The sequence below is a fragment of the Pleurodeles waltl genome, chromosome 7 (assembly GCF_031143425.1).
Source record: "Pleurodeles waltl isolate 20211129_DDA chromosome 7, aPleWal1.hap1.20221129, whole genome shotgun sequence".
NCBI lineage: Eukaryota > Metazoa > Chordata > Amphibia > Caudata > Salamandridae > Pleurodeles > Pleurodeles waltl.
This window is the reverse complement of record NC_090446.1, coordinates 1393902173-1393925983: the sequence shown is the minus strand read 5'-3', so window position 1 is coordinate 1393925983 and position 23811 is coordinate 1393902173. Positions and strand designations below refer to the sequence as shown.

At 44.9% G+C, this 23811-nt stretch overlaps 1 protein-coding gene across 1 annotated transcript in view; it reads right to left on the bottom strand.

Annotated features, from left to right (window-relative positions):
- SHANK1 (SH3 and multiple ankyrin repeat domains 1) overlaps nucleotides 1–23811 on the bottom strand; it is a 1404784-nt gene that overhangs the window by 217023 nt on the left and 1163950 nt on the right. Inside the window, exon 20 of the mRNA XM_069200994.1 lies at nucleotides 7458–7486. Within this exon, the coding sequence (XP_069057095.1) occupies nucleotides 7458–7486 (29 nt within the window). The remainder of the gene's footprint in view (nucleotides 1–7457; nucleotides 7487–23811) is intronic.

Below are 23811 nucleotides of genomic sequence, written 5' to 3'. Positions count from 1 at the left end.
GCACATGTAGGGCAGTTCTGGTCGAAAGTATGTTACGTGATGGTCTGTAAAGGGCAAGGTATGTAGCACATGAATTCTAGGGTCTGTCCCCACTCCTTTTCATGGAAGAGTCTGCCGATGATAGTCTTCCATCTGGTGTGCGGTAACGTTAGGTTGTTAGACATTGTGGTAAGCCAGGAAATCAACTGACGGCCATGTCCGAAGGTTAGTAAGGTCTGCAAGAGGTTTATGTGTGGAGGTATCTGGATCTAAAGCTTCGGTAAATTCATGCAACGCTTATGTCAGTCCCCCATTAATTAAGAACCGGCTGTTCGGTATGTTGCTGCCTGCTGTCATAGACTCCAGGCTCTGGAAGGAGCCTTCAGAGTAAAACTCCCCCAGCGTCACTATGTCCACGTTCCTCCACTCCTTCACCCGGCGGGCTGTGAAGAAATCCCCTCTGGTGGTCGCAGACCCATCAGGGGTGTTCCAGCGGAATACAGAGGGTGTACCCCATGCGTAGAAGTGCTCCCCTCCAGCGTCAGAGACTTGTGGAAGATATGATTATGTTGAAAGCCCTATAGTTGATACAAAGGAATTTAAGTTTTTTGGTATAAACATATTTCAAGAAAATAACTTTCAGTGAAAAAGTGCAATGACCGTTAGCTAAACGGCCCTATGGATAAAGCATGGTGTACTAAAAAGTAAGTATGCTTTGATTGCACCCTTATTTTTAACCCCAATATTACTTCAATCACTATTGCACTGACATGCCCAACCTTCAGGCTCACTATTTTAAGGATTTGCAGTATCGCCCAAATGAGCTATGACTAGCGTTAGAACAATAAAGTCAGAGTAACAATGAGTATGGTAATGGCCAGATCTCAAAGTCGAAGTAAACATAGAAAGGGTACAGGTAGGGAAAAAACAGACACTCCTCTTGCAGAATACTGAACAATCAGCTAAAAAACGAAAGTTAAAACTTGCCTTCCTAGGCAAGTAAAAAAGTTGCAACTAGAAAATATGTGACAACCTAACTAACTTGTTTCCGCTCTGTTCTTTATTAGGGTGAAAGAGGGCCACGGATAGTACTGAGAGAATAGGAATGTCGTACCACAGTTCATTGTATTTTTCTAACAGCAAGATTTTCTCACACCTAAAATGTAATTTAAATAGTAAGTAAGATATTCTTTTAAAAAATGTACTCAAAGTGCCTTCCAAAAAATCTTTCCAAAGGTTCTCTGTTGGCAAAGATGAACTTGTGGATAGACATACACAAGAAGATCAAGTTACTTACGCTCAGTAATGCGCTTTCTAGTGGATTTCTAACTGCAGACTCCTCAGCTTAGAATACTCCCCAAAGCTACACTGGATCCAGAAATGTTCTCTAGCCATGCTCCTGCATGCCACAAGTTACTTACTATCAGTCGCACTTATTCTGGTGGAGATCTGACTGCAGCACCAGAATGGATCCAGAAATTGTATCCAATTAGGTTGCTGAGTGTTGCTAGGTGGCACCATGTGGTGTGACACAGTGGAGGTGCCTGTAAGTTCCACCCCTGCATGATGTTGCTACCAGTGTGCAGATTTTGAACTTATGGGCTTTAAGATTTTAAAAAAAGAAGCCTCTCTACAGGACAGAGCAGTGAGAGGGCAGTGAAGAATCTATAGTCAGACAAGAGCATATACCAGAAAGAGCATTACTATAGGTAAGTAACTTGTTATTCTGGTGTATACTTCTAACCACATATTCTTCACCTTAGAATAGATATTAAAGCAGTGTCTCTCCATGTGGAGGGTCTGTGGAGTGGGCCAAGACCACGTCTTGCAGGACTGAACATAATAAATACACTTGCAGCTGGACCTGGTTGGCTAAGAAGCAGCCTCGCAGATATCAAGGACATTCCTCATGCCAATTCAGCAGCCTTAAACCTGGTCAAATGGGTTCTAAGGTCTTCTGGACACTGCTTCTTGTCCAGTGTTGGACTTTTGCTTATGCAGGGTCATCCCCAGTCTTTTTTGCCTCCTGCCTCCTATTTTTTTCGGACCTGTTGCTGTTGGCTTTTCAACTCTGAGCACTTTACCACTGCTAACCAGTGCTAAAGTGCATATGCTCTCCTGTTTAAATTGTATGTAAGTGGTTTATCCATGATTGGCATATTTGAATTACTAGTAAGTCCCTAGTAAGGTGCACTAGAGGTGCCAGGGCCTGTAAATCAACTGCTACTAGTGGGCCTGCAGCACTGGTTGTGCCACCCACATAAGTAGCTCTGTAATCATGTCTCAGACCTGCCACTGCAGTGTCTGTATGTGTATTTTTACACTGTAAATTCGACTTGGCAAGTGTACCCACTTGCCAGGCCTAAACCTTCCCCTTCCTTACATGTAAGGCACCCCTAAGGTAGGCCCTAGGTAGCCCCAAGGGCAGGGTGCAGTGTATGGATAAGGTAGGACATATAGTAATGTGGTTTATATGTCCTGACAGTGAAATACTGCCAATTTCGTTTTCACTGTTGCAAGGTCTGTCTCTCTCTCATAGGATAATATGGGGGCTACCTTTAAATATGATTAAAGTGTAGATTCCCCTAGGGAGTAGATGGACAGGTGGAGTTTGGGATCCCTGAACTCACAATTTAAAAATACATCTTTTAGTAAAGTTGATTTTGAGATTGTGCGTTTGAAAATGCCACTTTTAGAAAGTGAGCATTTTCTTGCTTAAACCATTCTGTGACTCTGCCTTGTTTGTGGATTCCCTGTCTGGGTCAGTTTGACAGTTGGGTTGTTTTTCACCTCACACCAGACAGTGACACAAAGGGAGCTGGGGTGTGATCTGCATTTCCTGATTAGCCATCTCTGCTAGGAGGGAGGGGTGGAGTGGTCACTCTCATCTGAAAGGACTGTGCCTGCCTCTGACAATGCTGTCTCCAGCCCCCTGGTGTGTGTCTGAGGCCTTGCCTGGGCAAGGCAGGATTTCACAAGAAGGTGTGAGTCCCCTTTGAAGGAAGGTGACTTCAAAGACTAAAATGGGTATAAGAAGGGCACCCAAACTTACAAACTTTAGAAACACTTCTGGAATCAAGGGGAACCTCTGCCTGGAGAAGAGCTGATCGCTGAGGAACAAGTGCTGCCCTGCCTGTGACTGTGCTTTGTGGAGCTTTCCTGCAGTGCTGCTTCTGCCAGAGTAAGAGGGCAAAGACTGGACTTTGTGTGCCTTCCATCTTGAAGAAGAAATCTCCAAGGGCTTGATGTAGAGCTTGCCTCCTGTTATTGAAGTCTCAGGGATAGCAAAGACTTCTTCCTGCCAGCACCTGGAGTCTCTGGAGAGACCCCTACTCTGCTCTGTGGTGCCCTTCCAGTTCCTGGGACCCTGAAAGGAGAGGCTGGCAGCCTAAGGACAAAAATACACGCACCGAGCGCCGTGCGGAGAAAAGATCGACGCGAATCCGATCGCGGCTGAGAAAACGACGCGACGCCGGCTCCGCAGCTGAGAAACGACGCCGCAGGAAACGCGACCGGAGAATCGACGCCCGGAGCAGGAGAAACGACGCGCAGCATCGCTGACGAAGGCTGAGAGATCGCAACCTGCGCCGCGGGACTTTCGGACCGTCGCGTGGCTGGCTTTTCCGACGCGCATCACCGTGCCGAGTTGTTTTCGACGCATATAACCGTGCAGGGTTATTTTCGACGCACACCGCCCGTGCGGGGTTATTTTTGACGCAAACCAGGTACATTTACACGCTAGCAGCGCTAGTGTGTTGTTACAACTACCTAAAGACTCTTTTTATTTTAAACCTTTAAAAAATCATAACTTGACTTGTGTATGTTGGATTTTTGTCGTTTTGGTCTTGTTTTGTCTAGATAAATATTTCCTATTTTTCTAAACTGGTGTTGTGTCATTTTGTAGTGTTTTCATTAAGTTACTGTGTGTGTTGGTACAAATACTTTACGCCCAGCACTCTGAGGTGAAGCCTACTGCTCTGCCAAGCTACCAAGGGGGTAAGCAGGGGTTAGCTGAGGGTGATTCTCTTTTATCCTAACTAGAGTGAGGGTCCTTGCTTGAACAGGGGGTAACCTGACTGTCAACCAGAGACCCCATTTCTAACATCCAGTGTGTAGCAGTTTATGATGCAGAGGACAATCCACCTTCACAGGATCCACATCTGCATGGTCTTCCCTTCCTTTACTCCAGAAAACACCACAAAAAGCTGATTGTCTACATGGTGGTCCTTCGTATGATTAATGTAAAAGCTCAAAGCCCTTCTGAAGTCTAACCAATGGAGCCTCACCTCCTCTTGTGAGAGGTGAGGCAGGTGCAAAGAAGGCAACCGAGGTGATAGATTGGCCAATGTGGAAAAGAATCACAACTTTAGACACAAAGGCCACAGTGTTCTCAATACCAATGTTCTGGAATACATATGGTGTAGGGCGGCTGCACCAACAGTACATGAAGCTCGCTCATGTGAGAATCTGTAGTAATCACAATGAGAAAGATATTCTTCAAAGTCAAGACACATAGAGAGCAAGCACATGGGAAAAATTAAGACCAAATTAAGGTTCCAATGAGGTATAACAAATGGTTTGGTAGGGAACATGTGTATCAAACCTTTAATGAACCTCATCACAACAGGGGATTTAAACAAGGACAGTTAGACCAAGAAAACTAAAAAGGCCAAGAGTGCCAACAAATAACCTTTGCACTGCCTACTGCAAGGCCTTGGTGGGCCAAAGATAAAACTAACAAATAAATGTCTGACAGCTTGGCTTGTAAAGGATAAATCTTGTGGATGCCCCAAAAGGTTACAAGTCTGTCCCAATGCCTGGCATACATGGACTTTGTGGAAGGGCATCTGGGACAGAGGATGATGTCCACCACTTCAGGTGGAAGATAAAATACAGTCAACTGCCACCACTTTATCTCTATGCATGGAGGTGTAGATTGTGCAGATTCGGGGACTGAATCCTGCACTGCTGCAAAAGACGTTACTCTCAAAGTGGAATCCTGATCAGAGTTCAAATGCTCATGGCCAGATGTTTTGGGTACCAAATTCTACTGGTCCAACTAGGTGACACCAGATCTGCACCTGGTCATTTCTGATGCTTTTCAAAACTCAGAGGAGAGGATGCAGGGGAGGGAAGGAGTCCCAAAGTCCCAGGTCCCATTCCATCCAGAATACATCTCTCAGTGAGCATTCTCAATGAAACTCCAATGCGCAAAATCTTTGACATGCACTTTTGACTGTGACAAAAAGATCTACCCAGGGTTCTCCCCACTTTCAGAAGTTGGCCTGCTCCACCACAGATTATAGATGTCACCTGTATTCTGCCAGATGCCATCTGCTTAACTCGTCCCCTCTAGCTTTCAAGGAGAACCCTCCCCCCCACAGTGGTTCACAATCAGGGAAATGCCCTGATGTTCCCACCAGCTCAAGAGGTGCACAGCCTCATGACCTAGGATCTACAACCCCACTCTGCTGGCTCTGGTGTTGCCCATGTAAACATGCACCAGCCTTACCTAGATGAATGGCAAGAAGGCCTTCCGAGCCAGTTGAAAGGCCTGCAACGCCAACAGACTGATATTGAGCCATGTTTCAGTCAGAGACCACAGTCCTCTGATCTAAACCGCCACAGATGGCCCTTAGGTCAGCCAATGAGGAAAGGCAGTAGTCCCAACTTCGTCCCAGAGTAGGATGGGGTCAGTGAGACTTCTGACCCCACCCCCTCTGTGACGAGGTGTCACTGATTCACACTCGCCCTGGGTGCTTCAGGACTTAAACCTAAAGAGCCCAGGTCAGAGTCAATGGGTGACGCTTCCCCTCGTTACCGAGGGGGGGGCCTCAAGGCACCTTTGCTGAGCTGAGGAGGTCACGCCCATAGGTGCTGTGACCTCATTCACCCCAGCAAAGTTCAGCTCAGGCAGCCAGGAGCCTGCACAAATTGCGCATGTCTAGCTCCTGGCTGCCTGATCTGAAAATGAAGAGTGTCTATCAGGCTGACCTTTGCTCTTCTTGAGGGGCAAATGGGGTGGGGGTGGCCCCTCAGCCTCAAAGGACGGCACACAGCTTGCCTCTTCTGTAATTTGGATGGCACCCAATACTCTTCCTAGGTACTGGGCCCATTGGAACTTCAGATTCCATTGCAGAGCCCACATGTGCCACCTGGTGTAGCTGACCAGGAAGATGCAGGATGCTAGGAGGCAAGCAAGCTGTTCCCACTGAGATCCAGAATCAAGGGTAAAAATTTGGATCATAGCTCAAATGTCTTGGATTCACTGTGGTGGACAGAAGGCCTTGAACAGTACTGTTTTCACTGTGATTCATGTGGCAGCCTCTGTGAAGCAGTACTGTGCAACTTTAGTTCATTGATCTTGAGCCACAATGAAGTCAAGAGGTTTGCTGTCATCTGGAGGTGGTCTACGACTGACTGGGGTGAGCCCACCTTCAATAGTGAGTCATCAAGGTAGGGGACAACTAATATCCCTAGTCTTTAGTTGTCATTTTTTTCAGAGCTCAAGCAGGATATCTATCGAACCAAGCTAGAGCCTCTATCTTGGAAGAAGGATAGAACTGGAAACAATGCACTTTCTGTTTATCTTTGCTACTGACCCATCATGCTAGTGAATGAGGATGCAAAGATTTGTGTGACGGTATTGCCTCCAGCCTGGCTGTACAGATACTTCAGCTAGTTATACAGTGGCAACATGGCTTTGTCCAATGGGAAGAAACCACCTTACACAACAACCTTCCAGTCTATTTGATCATGTGGGCTGAGGCCACGCAGAAACCGTTATCACTGTAACTTTGTGTCACTGTGACTTTTGTTTATGCCAAAACGTTATTTTGACAGTATATGGTCCTTTCTTGGGGAAGCACTGTGAGTGATGAATCTAAAGACTAGGTTCACTAAAAGGTTGTAGATGCTGTCAAAACTGAGGTGAAAATTAGTACTAACTGACTAAATTCAGTGTTGCTTCCTACTTATAGTCGGCCAAGGCATGGCTGCCCCATCAATGTCACTATATGCAATATACATAGATTTTTTTTTTGCAAGTTTCTTTCATGTCACAGAATCACACTTCTGACTGAGAAAGTAACAGTAAAGATTACAGAATACACAAAGGGCATTGACATTTATACTGCTGACCCTGATTTAGCTATCCCTGGTACTAAGTAGGTTACAGAAAAAAATGGTTTACAGTCCAAATACTGGCATAATTGTGCTAAAACAGATAATTTTAGGGGATGGAGCACAACTGGTAGACGCGAGAGTCATGGATACTTGGGTTGACATGTGAGCTTGTAAAAGAGTACTGAGAACTAAGAAACATAACATGACATTCTTGGCTGAATGTGTTGAGTTGCAGCCACAGAAACTGCCACAGCGTGCTGCTGCTTCACTGCAGCTATCGTCTGAAACTTGACATCTTTCCTGCCTACATGAGAAAGGACTTTCAGTAGAACAACAGCCCTCTTTGTTACTACCATATTCAGGTATGGGGGATGGTGTCTCCCTAGGGATCCTGAAGAGTGGATTAGGGCTAACACGGCTGTGCTCTAGTAGTATCTTGGTAGCAAAGGTAGGAATTCCAATCCTTAGCATTCTGACACTATGGTGGGACTTTTCTTATGTTTCGCTTTCCTTGTCACTGTATTGCTATTATTATGTTTTATCATCCCAATCATTGTAGGACATGCCATTTTATCTAGAATGCAGTTGATAAAAAAAATGTATTGATCCAATTCTTGCTTCTGTTTGTCTTTGCATGTGTGAGAGGAATGTAACTGAGAAAAAAGGATGAGATCTGTTAAACCACAGTTTCCCTGAGAAATCAGAATGTCATGCGCATGGTTGCCACAGATCACCGCCACTTTCAGGTACTGGTGAGGTACTGCTAGCTGGCTGGAAAGTGTTAGGCTGACATTTAATGAGGATACCGTCCCTATTGCATACAAATCACACTTGTACTCCACAGATGAACGCTTCGCTCCTACAGAAAAAAAATCTGACTGCTGTTCAGATGGCTGTCATTAAAGAGAAACCTCTGGCTCAGGGGAAATGCATTATTGTCCTCTCTCTGATCCCAGTCCTCGAGGCTGTTACAAAGGCCAGCGCTCAGAACGCTAAGGCATTACATCCACGTTGGATCCAATGAGCACAGTCTCTGACAGCAACTGATGTGGACTACATTTTGGACTCAAAATTACAAACTCAAAAATTCCTTCAATACAAAATGGAATATCCAATACCGGCAACCACGTTGCCAATTGATCAACATAAAACAGTTATTTACACTGATGGATCAGTCCAACCAGCCATAGGCACAAAACATCAATACTCCACCACTTGCGCAGCTGTAAGTAGCTACATGAATGATGGTGGATTCCATCAACAGAACGCTTACACAGACCTTAGGTGACTGCACTGCACAACTAACAGAGCTTACGGCTCTGGTCATGGAACTGGAACAAACAGATCCAGAACGGCTAACACTGATAGTCTGTGATTCATACTACTGTGTCCAATCCTTCAATGAATATTTGCATTATTGGCACCAAAATAGGTTCAGAGATTCAAAAGGCAACACCATCAAACACAGGTTACTGTGGGGGAAAGTAGCAGATCTGAAGGAAACGTAGTTCATACATTGGGACATCAACATGTACGTGTTCACATTGCAGGCAATACCTTGGCTGATGAAGCGGCCGAGTCAGCAGTAGCTATGGCTTCTGTTGCTGCAATAACACTTGCTGCTGTGAAAGCTTCGGCTGATGGCAAGCCTTTACCAAAGGCATATCCTGACAAATGTTCCTACTGCATAACTAGCCTCAATACTGCCTTAGTAACAATACCAGTGGTGGGTGATTGTGTGAATCCCCAACCAAGATCAAAGATCAGAGTTGATGAAAGCAGCACATGAGGGAGTTGCTTCTGCCCATGCAGGTGTGGTGGTGACTATTTATTTATTTAAAAAATGTTATTGTTGGCCCGGTCTATAAAGACAAAACAATATGTCCTTTCTTGTGACATCTGTCAGCAAATAAAAGGCTCTACTGTTAAACGCCTAAGGCAGACAACACTTCTAATTTCAAACAAACCATTACAATGTGTCTACCAGGACCACTGTGGTCCCTGACGCCTGAGGGTGCATACAAATACATTCTAGTCACTCCCGAATCATGCTCCAGATTTCTATGGGTCTGTCCACAAAGATCAGCGTACACTCTAACTGTTATTAAAGAACTGAAAATCTTGCAGATGCAGCTTTCCACTCAGTCCAAGACTTTGCTTTCACCTCAAGGGCATTCAGGGACACCATGGCACTGTTAGGGGCCCAGCTACATTTTTCGTTCCCCTACTATTCTGAGGGTAACAGTGTAGTTGAGCAAAAGAATTAAGACTTAAAGCAATCCTTAACAGTGAGAGTATTAGGCACGGGTCACACTTGGCTTAGTCACCTGTATGGGGTCCAGAGAGCACTTAATATTCTGCCCATAAGGTCCTTGGGAGGCGCACCCCATATGAGGTGCTGTTCAGGACACAAATGTATGTTCCAGATCTTGATGCCTCTGGTGCAGAGGCAGCAGAAACATCTTTTGACATAAATGAACGTGTCACTGTCTTGCAGGAATTACAACAGTTCTGTCATGAAAATGCGTCTGCCTGTGCCACCTCCTTGGGACTAAGGGATGAACCAATAACATCTACTGACTGGATTCTGAAAGTTTGGAATCTAGTGCGAGAAAAGATTGCTGTGAAAAAGGAATTTGGGCCATCATATTGTACACCAGTTCCAGTCCTGGGAAAACAGGGTACCAGAACTATTATTCTACCACCGCTGCCTGGGTCAACAGAAAATCGCTTTGTCTCCATTGATAATGTCAAACTACACCATATGGCCGATCCTTCACAGCAGACCTAGTGGAATCCTGGGTAGTTCCCGAATCCCTCTCAGTACAGACCAGGAGGTTCCTCTACACGTGCTGAGCAGCAATGTTGACATTCCCCCAAGCTTGGGGAGGGTGTAAAATGATCTTTCATTAGTACCACTATCCTCATCTGTGACAAGGAACAACCAAGATAACAAGCACCATTACTCAAATGCAAATCAAATGGAGGCATTGTCTACTGCGCACCACAGAGGGAGACTTCTGCTAGATCTCCACTTCCTAACACAGCTTCAGCTTTTGCACTAACTGCTTCTTGATATTTTGCAGATCGAGATGACTCCTTCTCTGACTCATCGACTTCTTCTGCAAAACCATCATCAAGAGCACGTAAGCTGATAAATTGGCTTAAAGAAAAATATTTCCTTTATCCATGCAACTATCTTTGGCTTTTAATAACTGTACTTGCCTTTCTTCTTTGGATTGGGTTTGTCATCATCTTTTTCATACCGATACACAGTCATTACCTTCCTGAACGCCCTGCAGTCGAACTAGTGGATGAGGTCCTAAAACCACATTTTTCTTCACACAAGTTCAGTCTAGACTTGCCTCTAGTGAACATTTCAGCTATACCAGTTCCTGATGGGATTGTTTGGGATAAAGTAGCCTTTGACATTTTCGGCTTGACGGAGGTTCTTCAAATTCCATATGTTTTTTAACTCTCTTTAAATGATGTATGTAATAAGACATGGGGTTGTTTCTGATGACTGGGATGTAAAAACAGTTGATTCCATGCTATCTGAATTTGAGTACTTTACTGTATTTGAAAGGAAGGACATTTACCAAATAAAAGAAAATTATTGTAATATTTTATGTTACAATTGTTATGGACATCATTTCATTCATACAGCAAGCACCCAAAAGACTATTTTTAAAAATACACAATGTGAACATTGTCCTACACTGCCAGTGGGGAGTTCTAAAACATATATGGATGATTTACATATTTTTTGGGGCACAATGTTCAAGATGCTGCATCATATTACTTTAAATTGCCCTCAACGGAAATGCACAATGTATCGTTGGCTGATACAAAATTGATTTATTCTGATTCCTTTGTTTCCCAGTTGGCGATAGGAAGCTATGAATATTGGATGAAGTTGATAGAGTGTTTGGGGAACTAAACATTGGCAAATACAGTGAAGGGAAGCTTTATTTAGAGCATGCCTGACCAAATATTTTTAAATGACACATTGCAGCACACAAGCAGTTTAGGTTTAGCAAAAATTAAAGAGTTAAATGTGCCCAGTATTCCCACACCTGCAAAATTTTACAATTGGCAAAAATACATTAATGCAACAGAAGAACAGCTCGATAAATACATTAATGCAACAGAAAAGCAGCTTGATGAGTAGGTCAAAATGGAGCTTTTAACTCAACACATTCAAGTCCTAGTGGGTAGTTATTGTGGCCAGTGCACACAAATGGTTGTTATGCGCGTTTTGTAAACTCCATGGGGTGTTTTGAGCGAATAGACCAGACTTTCACTATGTGTCATCAGAACATTCGGTATTGTGACAACATACAGTGTAGGAAAATTATGCTAACAATGGTTAAAAAGTTTATCACTAGATGCTGGAAAAGCACACCTCAGTCTCCTTTCCAACAACACAGACTAACAAGATTTTCTGTTAGGCCCCAGAAGACAACGTAAAAAGTGCTTCTTATATGCAATTTATAATTAAATTTGGAAACTTTCACAACAAGAAGCCGCAGCCCGGTTAACGCAAATAGATCAAGAAAATTTACAGAACACATTAGCTGTTGTAGGTAATGGGATTAACACCTTGTTGGACCGCATAAACACTCTTAATACCATAATGTCTTCTGCAATTGACATTATGCAAACTGACATGTCATCTTTACAACATGGACAGAGTTAACTTAGGTCCATTATACAGTTAGGTTGGACCCTACAGACATTAAAAATGGTTGTGTGCCATGGCATTACATCAGGGCTAAGGTCCAGTTTGCCACATTTAATTTGACCCGACTACAGCAAATAATGGGTTAGAAAGAAGCAACTTATATTATGATGAACATTGAAAAATTGGAAACGTTTTTTTTTACCATGTCAAAAATACCATCTGCGGTCTGGCTAATTCATGGGGTTATCAATCTGCCTATTTCAACACTCCAAATCACATCCTGCTTGAAACACAGTACTGTAGGCAGGTATGAAAGGCTGGGAAATAGTTACATTCATGACGTGTGGGAGTTACCCTTTTCATACAAATGTGTCAATGGCATGAAAGAGGTCTTTCTTAGAGGCAGCAAATGTAAGACTTCTGTGAGCCATTCGATGGTTTGTAAACAGCTTTCCTTGCACGGAGCTTGTAACGCTTCTGCAGCGACCTTGGTCTGTTACCTAAAGGGAGTTCCTGTCCCCTTGATTCGATAAGCGTTCCAGGTGCTTTTAAATGGAAGTTGTGTACTTCAAAACAGCGAGAGCTGCTGTGGAATGCAAGCTGGAGTTGCCTACCTAGTTTCGGTCTTGTCTCTCAAATTGTAACTTATTGTGGTAATGTCCTGTTTGCCCCTATGCAACAGGCGAAAGTAGCAAATATGTGGCTTCATATTGCTACTTCTGATGTAAATTTTGACAAGCTGAGCAGACTAAAAGCTCTTTTGTTTCTGAAAAATGTTGCCCGCAAGACCTACGTGCTCCAAGTAGCAAGGTCATCCACGGAAATACTGCCTCTTTTAAATACAAACTTTCCCAGACACTTTGGTGAGCTTGTGGGACGAGTATTTAATGCATCCAATACTGCTGGGATTGGTTCTGGGTTTGTCTGCACCTTATCATCTATATTTGGCATAATATTGCATTAGCGGTGGGAAGCCTTTGGTAAGCCATGCGCTCTATAAATTCACTAAACTAAAATAAACTGAACTAAGAATACCTTCAGCAATACACTCAATATTTTCGGGCATTTTGGGGGGATTCCCATTTACTTTGTCCTTAATTGGTGGCATTTTGCTGTTGCTATTTTTCATTCGCTATGACTGCCCCATCCCAACAAGGAGGACTGTTCCACAAGCACAACTGTGTTGTGAACGCATGATGCAGTATTTCGGAGCACCACTCCTTGAGGAACTGGAATGCTACTGGTCTCTATCATTTAGACCAATACTTGACTGTGTCTCGTTGCCTTTGGTGCCTCTTTGAATGTGCACTACAACTGTGTCTTTCTATGTGGTGCTTGCTTTCACTGGACGATGATCTGTTGATGTCCTCGATGAGGGTGCATTATCAGACATGCGTATTGAGGAAACGTTTGCTGCAGGAAGCCTCCTTTGAGCTGCCCTTTGTGGATCAAGTGGCTCTGGGTACTTTAACTTCTGGGACTACACATAATGCTGCCACCTCAGCTGGAGCTGAGCACTTGGAACGCAAGTGCTCCTTGGTTTTCCTTGGCACCAATTTGGTTACATTAGCATCTGCTGAAGTGTGATTTTTCCTTGATTCTAATGTCCTGGATATAACTGTCACTTTTTAAAATGACAATGATATTCTGCTTTAACAACAAAATGGTTCTATTTTTAATTGATCGTTTCAGTTTGGCCTGCTTCTGTGTACTATGCTTGTCAACTTGGACATTTACATATTTTAGTTTATTTTTAACAGAGTATTGCTTGGGTTTTCCTCTACATGTTGAAAGACAAGGGGAGGGTGTCTAGGTTATTTTTATGAGTTTTTTATGGGCATATTATTTTAGCCATAGGCCTGCAGCTTGTGTCCTTTAAACTAATAACAATTTATTTTATTCATTTTAATTTCTGAGCAGAAGCTCCATTCTGCGGTGATGTTTTATTTCTTTTACCTCATACACTTTTAGCCTAGGAACTGTTTTCATTCTTAATAGGACATTCTCGTTCTGTGCCCTGCTCAAGCATGTACCCGATATTGTTGTCAGTACAAAGTGTAACACCACAGACTTTGCCACTTCACAAGAAACATACATATTTTTTACGTTAGGGCAGTTTTCTTAGAACACCAGCTGTTTTATTATAAAATCTCTCTCTGCCCCCTATAGGCTACAGGGAGAGTTCCAGGCAGAAGAATTGCCACTGCATGCTGTTGCTTCACTGCACGTGTCTGCTAAGACTTGACAGCTTTCCTGCCTACACAGGAAAGTACTCTCAGTAGACCAACAGTCCTCTTCACTACTACCATATTCAGGTATGCGGGATGGTGTCTTCCTATGGTTCCTGACGGGTGGATTAGGCTAAAACTGCTGTGCTCTAGTAGTACCTTAGAAGCGTAGGTAGGAATTCCAATTCTTAGGATTCTGACACTATGGTGAGACTTTTCTCATGTTTCGCTTACCTTGTCACATTATTGCTATTATGTTTTATCATCCTAATCACTGCAGGACAGGCCATTTTATCTAGAAAGCAGTTGATTCAATCAAATGTGCTGCACCAATTCCTGCTTCTGTTTGTCTTTGCATCTGTGAGACAAATGTAACTGAGAGAAAAGGCTGAGATCTGTCAGGCCACGATTACCCTGAGAAATCAGAATGTCATGCACACGGTTGCCACAAATCACCACCACTTTCAGGTGCTGGTGAGGTACTGCTACCTGGTTGGAAGGGTTAGGCCGACAGTGGACTCAGTCCCCCACAATCTGGTGGTGCTGCCACCCAAATCCAGCAGTCTCACTGGTAGAATGAGAGCCAACACGACAAGGGCCCTGTAAGGAAATGCCCTTTTTGCATGATCATTCCCAAAGTTTTGCACTGATACTGCTGTTTTTTCGACTCAGAGTGCACTGAGGCCTGATAAACATACCTCGGTGCTAGTGTTCAGATCCTACAAAGTACAGATTTGATTGGCTTGCACCCAATTGGTATGCCTTTACTTACTTATAAGTCACTAGTATGTGGTACCAGTGGTACCCAAGGCCTGTAAGGTAAAGTGTCTCAGCAAGGCTGCAGCATCTATTGTGACACCCTGGCTGTGACTACGTGAAAATATGTTTCCCAGAATGCCACTGAAAGACTAGCAGAGCAGTTTTGAACTATTAACCAAACTTTGCCATTTAAACTAATGGCAAAGCCCAAACTTCCCTCTGTAATGTATATGTCACCCCTACAGCAGGCCTACTGAGTCCAAAGGCAGGGTGCAGTATATTAAAAGAGCAGGACATGTATTTTATATGTCCTGGCAGTAAAAACCCCAAGTCCAATTTAATGTAATGTTTTAAGCAATGCAACTTTTAGAAAGTTGTCACTCTGTTGCCCAAGTCTTACTTTGGCCACTCACCGATGTTGGCCACAAGACAGCCTTCTGTCCTCCTAGGGAGAAGCGTGAATGTCTCCCAGGAGTAAGTACAATAGAGGCCTGCCATCAGAAGATATGTCATTTCTCCCTGGCAGAAAGCAACAGAGGGTATGAGCCCAAAAGGCGAGCTTCAAAGGGGAAGCCACCTATAAAGGGCAAATTGTGAACACAAAGGAGAGGGTCTGCTCTTTTGTTGATGTAGATAGGTTGGCATCAGGGAGGAAACCAAATACCAAACCATTTTTTCCCTGGGTGTGTAGCCCTCATATTGCCACTCCTCTAGGGTGGGCTACCCAGCTCCAGTCATTGAAAGAAGTTTTTTGCAATCTTGGGTGTGAAGCAGAATCACAGGAAGTCGCACCGGGCGTAGAGGGTCTGTAGGAAAGTGCCATGGTTCCCCCCCCCCCACTTTTTACCTAATATTGAGGCCTACTTTGACTGCAAGTGTGCTGGGATCCTGCTAACCAGGCCCCAGCACCAGTGTTCTTTCCCACAATCTGAACCTTTGATTTCACAACTAGCACACCCTTGGCACACAGTTAAGTCCCTTGTAAAAGGTACCACTGGTACCAAGGACCCTGTGGCCAGGGAGGGTCCCCAATGGTTGCAGCATGCAGCATGTATTATGCCACCATAGGGGAACCCTCACCAAGCACATGCACACACTGCCTTTGTAGCTTGTGTGTGCTGGTGGGGAGAAAAAGGAAAAGACAACATGGCACTCCGCTCAGGGTGCCATGCATACAAACCACTGCTTGCGGCATAATGAAAACACCCCTCTAGCCGGACTTACAGCCCTAAGGCAGGGTGCACTATACCACCGGTAAGGGCATATCTGCATGAGCAATATGCCCCTACAGCGTCTAAGTCCATTCTTAGACAATGTAAGTGCAGTGTAGCCATATTGAGTATAAGGTCTGGGAATTTGTCATTACGAACTCCACAGCTCCATAATGGCTTCACTGAATACTGGGAAGTTTGATATCAAACTTCTGAGCACAATAAACCCCCACTGATCCAGATTTGGATTTATTGAAAAATGCACCCTGAGGGCTTCTTAGAGATGCCCCCTGTATGTTAGCCAAACTGCTAGTGCAGGACTGACCAATCTGTGCCAGCTGACGACTTTCAGACAAGTTTCTGACCACATGGGGTGAGAGCCTTTGGGCTCTCGGTGGTCAGAAACAAAGCCTGTCCTGGGTGGAGATGCTTCATACCTCCCCCCCGGTAGAAACTGTAACACCTGGCGCTGAGCCTTAAAGTGTCAAGCCTTGGGTTATAGTGCCCCAGGGCACTCCAACTAGTGGAGCTGCCCGCCGCCCGGACAAAGCCCCTCTTGGTAGGAAAATTAGGGAAAACAGGGAGGACTGACCACCCTAGCTAGGACCACTCCTAAGGTGTCCAGAGCTGAGGTGACCCCCTCTCTGCAGAACCCTCCGTCTTGGTTTGGAGGACAGGGACCAATAGGGTAAGGTTTGTGCCCCCATCCCCAAGAAGAGTAGGCACAGGAAGGGTGTAGCCATCCTCAGGGACAGTAGCCATTGGCTACTGCCCTCTGACCCCTGTAAAGCCCCTAAGTCTTGTATTTAAGGGCTTCTCTAAACCCATCTCACCAGATTCCTGGTGTCCTGACAAGAAGAAGAAAGACTGCATAGCTGAAACTCCCCGCAGAGAAGAAGGAAGACAACAACTGACTTGGCCCCAGCCTGTCTCCTGCATCAAAGAACCTGCACAAGCCCAGCGACGAATCCAGCGAGACCAGCAACCTCTGCCAAGCTCCAGAGGAATGCCCTGCACCCAAAAGGACCAACAACTCCCCTGGTCAAAGGCCCTGTCCAAAGAAGAAACAACAACCAAGGACTCCAACCCCACTCCGAATGCATGAGTCCTGACCACTTTGCACCCAACGCCCACAGCCTGTGTCCAGGTGGCCCAACCAGCTAGAGAGGATCCCCAGGCAATTCCGAGCAAGTGCCCACCCTGGGTTGACCTCTCCACGACGATGCCTGCAGAGGGAATCCCGAAGACCCCCCTGACTGAGAAAGCTCAGGACAAAGATATTCGACGCCTAAAGACACACTGCACCGGCAACCTTGGAAAACCCAAACTCCGGTGCAGCAAAGTTCACCAGACGGCCCACCTTCCAGTCCAGCCTGTGGTTTGCCCGAGACAACCTCCTGGACCTCGCCTGCAGTCTTTGAGTGACCCCCGGGGCCCCCTCATAGAGAATCATTGGAGACCCAACACCTTGTTTGCACCCTGGGTGTAGGTTTGGTGCCTACTTGTGGCACACCCAGTGCTCCTCCAAGCCCTCAGGTCTCCCCTCTGAAGACGCAGGCACTTACCTGCCTGAAGATCTGAAACCGAGTGCCCCCAGTCTCCATAGGAGCCAATATTAATTCCTAACCCCCGGAGACCGGAACTGTAAGTGTTGTACTTACCTGCAAATCGATCTAACTTTTCTTCCCTGCAGGAACTGTTTTTGAAAATTGCAGTGTCAACTTGTAAAACAGAGAATTGCCAATATTTCAAAAACTGTATAACTTATTGATTTCAAACAAAGAGCTACTGATACATGTGTGAAATACAAAACTATTCAAGTACTTACCTGCAACTTGAATCTTGTGGTTCTAAAATAAATTAAGAAAATATATTTTGCTATAGAAAAAAAACAAGGTCTGGAGTTAAGTCATTGAGTGTGTGCTTCTTCTATTGTCTGTGTGTGTACAACAAATGCTTTGCACTACCCTCAGATAAGCCTAACTGCACAACAACACTACCACAAAAGAGCATAAGTATTATCTGCTTTAGCCTCTGTTAAGCCTCTGGGGAACCCCTGGACTTTGTGCACACTATATCTCATTTTGATACAGTATCTACAGAGCTAGCTTCCTACAGGGTCTTTCAGCCCACTGGATCTCTCCTGAAAGCACTTTCTAGGCATAAATATGGCACCCCTGTCACCCTCATATCTTGACTGGATAGAGAAACGAAGAGGGACTGCCTGTTGATCCCTGGCTAAGAAAGGCTGCATTGAAGACTAGACTGCACCTGCTGATCCTTGGGCTACCAAATAGAGGAGTCTGTGCCTTTGGTGCCTGGCTTGTGGAAAAGTCACTCCTGAGCCCTAGACAGAAGAGGTGTCCTTCAAGAGTCAGTTTGCTGTCTTCCTGTTATAGTGCCAGGGAATTAAAAGCTGAAGAAGCCCTATACTGGGCAGTCTGTAGCCACAATAGCCTGATTGCCAATGACCGGCACTGTGCAGCCCGAACAACCAAGTCCCGACACTCAAAAGTTGCACCTCAGTCTGTTGGACTGGGTAGAGTCATAGTATTGCAGTTTGTCGCCCAAGACAGACACTAGCCTTCACCAAAGGGGACCACTGGTTTTGCTGTGACCAGAAACCAGTAGTCCAGTGGCAAATGTACTTTAGCTGGACAAAGAGGACTTTAAAGGACACTGAATCCTGTGGCCAAAGTCGCCCCACCTGTAAGGAGGTCCAAGGAGTAGCCCCAGGAATATTCCCGTCGACCGCACAGCATCCTAAGCATCTTACAGCATCTTCAGCATCCTGTATTCCTTGCATCAGGAATATAAGTCTATTGCGGTTCACCCATAGCGCCTGAAACTAGAACTAGGCTTTAGTGCCACGGTAAGTGTCCTACTACTCCGCATTGGCCCCTCTGACCTTCACCCTGTCGGATCTGGTCACCCAAAGCAGGCCAGGGTAGTTTAATACAACTCTTTAAAAGTTTTACAAAGTTTCCAAACTTTGCGGTTACCAATATTTGTTCGCATCTTTGAGTGAAAATAATCATGAATCGGTGTTTGATTTTTTTGTGTGGTGTCACTGACCTTCGGTAACACCTTTACTGATAGAGAAACACAAAGATTCAACACCTTTTGAATATTCCCAGGTGTCAGAGTGGATCTGAAAACTTTTGCACAGCAATTCTCTTGCACTGTGCAGCATTATTCTACCTCCATCCCATTCAGTTCCATGCGGATCTAATGTTGGGACTAGTATACATACGCCACCTGCTATCACGTCTGTTCCTTTCTGAACTCCATGCCAACAGACTTACATCAAGCTCATAGAAACTAATATGAAACAGTGTGCAGAACTTTTTGAGATAGAATCTTATTAAGACTGGGCTGAATGAAAGCATTACTCATTTATATAGATTCTCGTTACTGAATTTAAGTAATTTGTTCTTCTGATAGACGCTTCTAACAACAGATTTCTCACCTTTTGAATAGGTACCAAAGCAGAACTTTCCAGCTAGTGGGTCTGTGTAATGACTCAGACCAGGAAATCTGGCAGGATAGTTTGGGCTAAATACACATCCTGTCTTGCCTGGTTGTCCAGAAAGTAATGTTTAGTTGAGTTATGGAGGGCCGCCCACATAGCAGCCTGGAAATTATCCAGGATTTGGCATACTGCACACTAGCTCTGTGGAAGCATATTTTGCTCTGGTGGAGTTGACACTCAAACTTTCTGGAGGCTGCTTTTGGCTAATCCAAAGCAGATCTTAAGACATAAAACAATCCATCTAGAGATGGGTTTTTTCTGTACCGCTCTGCCGTTCTTCGCTTAAGAAAAACAGAGAGTTGGCTACCCTGTTGAAGTTCCCTAGTCCTCTCGATGTAAAAACTGGGAGGCTCTCTTAGGATGAAGGGGATGTAGCCATTTCTCCTCCTTTGATGGATAAGTTGATGCATTAAATGTTGATAAGGTGATGGATTGTCCTACATGAAAGGATGTGACTACATTGGAGAGGAATGCAGCCATTGTTAGAAGGACTAATTTGTCTGGAAAAAACAGAGACAAATGGTGGGATCGAAGACAGGGCTTGAAGTTCACTCACTCGTCTGACAGATGCTATAGCAATGTGGAACAACATTTAAGTGTAGACAGACATAATGAACAACAATGCACAGGCTCAAAAAGCAAGCACATCAAATAAGTAAAGATAACATTTAAATCCTGCTGTGGATTATTAAAAGGAGTAAGTGGGAACATATGGGTCAGCCGTTTCAAAAACGCTTCACAACAGGTGATTTGAAGAGGGGTGGCATAATCTGCTAAACATAAAAAGACTGAAAGGGCCAAGAGGTAACCTTTAACTATGGCCACAGCAAAGCCTTGCTTGGTCAATTTTAAACAAAATAACAAAATGCCAGGTAAAGAAGCCTGTAAGGGTTGGATGTGACAAGAAGAACACCACGCAACAAACTTTTTCAGGCATTCTGCATAGACAGACATCATTGAAGGATGCCTGGCTGATAGAATACTGCCAAACACCTCACGAGCAAGGCTGAATTTCGTCACCTGTGGTCATTCAGTCTCCATGCATGGACATGTAGGTTGTGTAGGCTCGGGTGTGAGACTCAGCCCTGATGTGCATTAGATCTTCCTCAAATGGCCAATGAATTTGAGGACGTGTCTACGGCTAGAAGTTCCAGGTATCACACTCTCCGCACCTAGTCTGGAGCCACTAAGATAACTTGGGCCTGGTCTCTCCTCATTTTTCTTCAACACTTTGAGTTGGGGAGATAAGGGTGGAAAGGCATACAGGAGACTCAATCTCCAATGTAGGCAAAAGGTGTCTCCTAAGGAAGACTGTCTTGACTCATAAGCGCAAAAGTCATGACACTGAACACTCTCTGCAGTAGCTAACAGATCGAGTAATGGTTCTGCCCACTGCTGGGAGATAAACTGTGCTACTTCCTAGTGTACCTGCCATTTGTAATCCACCAGGGACCGTCAGCTGAGTTTGCCTGCTCTTGGGTTTTAAGATCCTGTCAGGTGCTGGGCAATCAGGGAAATGCCCTAAGCATTCAGCCACTTCCAAAGGCATAAAGCTTTGTGGTACAGGACCTACAGCTCCACTCCGTCCTGTATGTTGCAGTACTACATATCGATTGTGTTGTCTGTGAGAACTTGTACCCATTTCCCCTTTGACTGTTGGAAGGAACACTTTCAGTGCTAAGTGAATCACTCTTAATTCCAGCAAAAAACCTCTGCTTGAGACCAGAGTATTCTTATCTCCTCCTCTCCCAGGTAACATCCCAAACCCAGCAACAATGCATCCATTATGACTTGCTATCTCTGTGTGAAGTAGGATGACGAGTCTGCCACCAGTCTAATTGCGGTGAAGCGGCCACCACTGCAGGTCTTTCGCTGTCTCCAACACATGGATGGAATTTGACAAATCAGTTTGGTGGTGAGCACACAGGGACTTCGGGTCCCAGTGAAGATCCCACATGTGCCACCTGGTGTGGTCCACAGGCAGCATGCCAAGAAGTTCAAAGCTGACCTTACTGAGACCCAGGGTCAAATCGAAACATTGGGATCGTAGTCTGAATGCCCCAGACTCGCTGAGGAGGAGGAATGGACAGGAAGAGCAGTGTATTAAGGATGGCTCATCGTTGTGAAGGAGTCAGGTGTGACTTTGACACATTGATGGAAAAACCCAATGATGTCAACAGGCTGCCTGTTGTCTGGAGATGGTCTGCTACCGTTTCAGGTGAGCCCGCCTTCAGCAATCAGTCGTCAAGGTACGGAAAGACTAGTATTCCCAATCTCTGCAGATGGGCTCCTCGGGCCCAGGGATGGGGTCCTGGGTCCCTATTATGTTACTTGTGGAAGTGTGACACCACCATCACCTTTCTGAACAGTGAAGGTGCACTGGTCAGACAAGAGGGGAGCATGGAAAACTGAAAGTGCTCTTGATTTACCTGAAACCGCAGGTAAAATGCTTGTTAGACTGCAGAAAAGAAATCTGGAAATATTCATCTTGCAAATCCAGAATTACCATCAAGTCTCCTAGATCCAATGCAGACAGAACCTCGACCAGGGCGAGCAACTTGAAGCTGTCTTTCCTTAGGAAGAAGTTCAGAGGGCGTAGATCTAGGAGGGGGCGCAGGCTTCCATCCTTTTTTGGTATCACTAACACTGTCTTTGCCTCTATAGATAACCCCTAGCAAACTTCAAAAAGGGAGCTGTGGTTAGGGAAGCTGCCTAGTTGATGGAGCTAAGCTAAAAGAGCAGGCAGTGCTCTTTGTAAGAAAATGGGTCATCAGCTGCAAGGCCTGCACAAGTAATGGGTCCACATTTGTTTTCCACTGGGAACCAAACACCCCTTTATAGCACTTGACTCTCTCAGGGTAGCGAAGAGGAACAGTCCAAGGCCTACTCAAAATAGAAGGCGTGGGTTAGTAAGTCCCATTCACTTGTACACAATAGAAACTCAATAAATGACTGTCCAGTGTGTGCTTTTTCTTGGAAAAAGTACATTTATTGCACACACTGCTCAATACTATGCAGCAATTTACAAATATAAATAAGCGAATGGAAATGCTTCTTGGTATCATTGAGTAATCACTCTTACCCCTTCCAAAGGGATGTCTAACTCAACAAATCATATGCTAAAATATTCACTTGTAAGAAAATCCAATAATTGAGCATAACTTTAAATGAACACCCTTAATATGGTCAATGAAGCATATGTACTTGTTGTCAGTATCATTAATTCATTAAAGCCTTCACCAGTGGCAATATCTATGCATGTCTGGGTGATCTGTGTACTCAACATAACTTTCAGTATGAATAACGCAAATTAATTAAAGCCCCTAAAGGGCATCTCATTTATAATTTGAAGATTGTAATTATAGACTCCCACCCCTAGAGAGTGTTGCACGTAAAACGTATAATCTCAACATGTGCAATTACATCTCTTTAACCCTAGAGAGTGTTTGCAGCATATACCTTTAATAATCTTTAGCTTAAAATACTACCATTTAAACAAAGCCCCTAAAGGGCATCACATTTATAATCACACCACATGCATAATTACAACCTTTCACCCATTGAGGGTGTTTGCACAACATAAAACCTTATGTTAACCAGCACGGCAGTCTCAGGGACAGAACACGTGTTCCAACCTGGGGAGTACGCCAATACTTGGGAACCCTTGAAGGGTCATCCTTTCAGAGTCCTATCTAACTTGAGGTAGGGACCCTGATAACTTGTTTGGGGAAGGCTGCGCAACTCCTGCAGCTCCCCCTCGCACTTATGCAGTAATTGGTGGTGACCCCGTGTTCTTGGGACCACCACAAGCCACGAATGAGTAGTTTTCATGTTGCCACGTGGGCAAGACCCCTGGGGCATTATGGGGCGCTCCTCCAGCGCTGTTAACTTTTTATAAGCGGCTCTCCAGCTGCTTCAGGGAGAGTCGCATCACACTTTCTCTTTTTTTTTTTTTTTTTTTTCTTGTGACCTCGCACCACTTTTTTTTCTTTGGGTGCCCAATCTCACCCGGGCACCCCGCCTGCAGCACCTGTTTGGAGGGCAGCTTGGGGATCCCACCCCTGGCTGCCGCTGCTGGCTCCCCGCATGGCCTGCACACTGGTGTGCCCCCTCGGGAGCCAACAGCATCATTCTGGTCTGTCAGCTCCTGCGGGCAGATGTACTCTGAGGAGCTGGCCTTCTCGCTCCACTGAAATATGGGTGTGGGGAGCAGGGAAGGTGGGCCATGCAGGGGGAGTGCAGCAGCATTCCCCCTTCCTCTCATGATGACAGAACCCAGGAATGGGGTCTTGA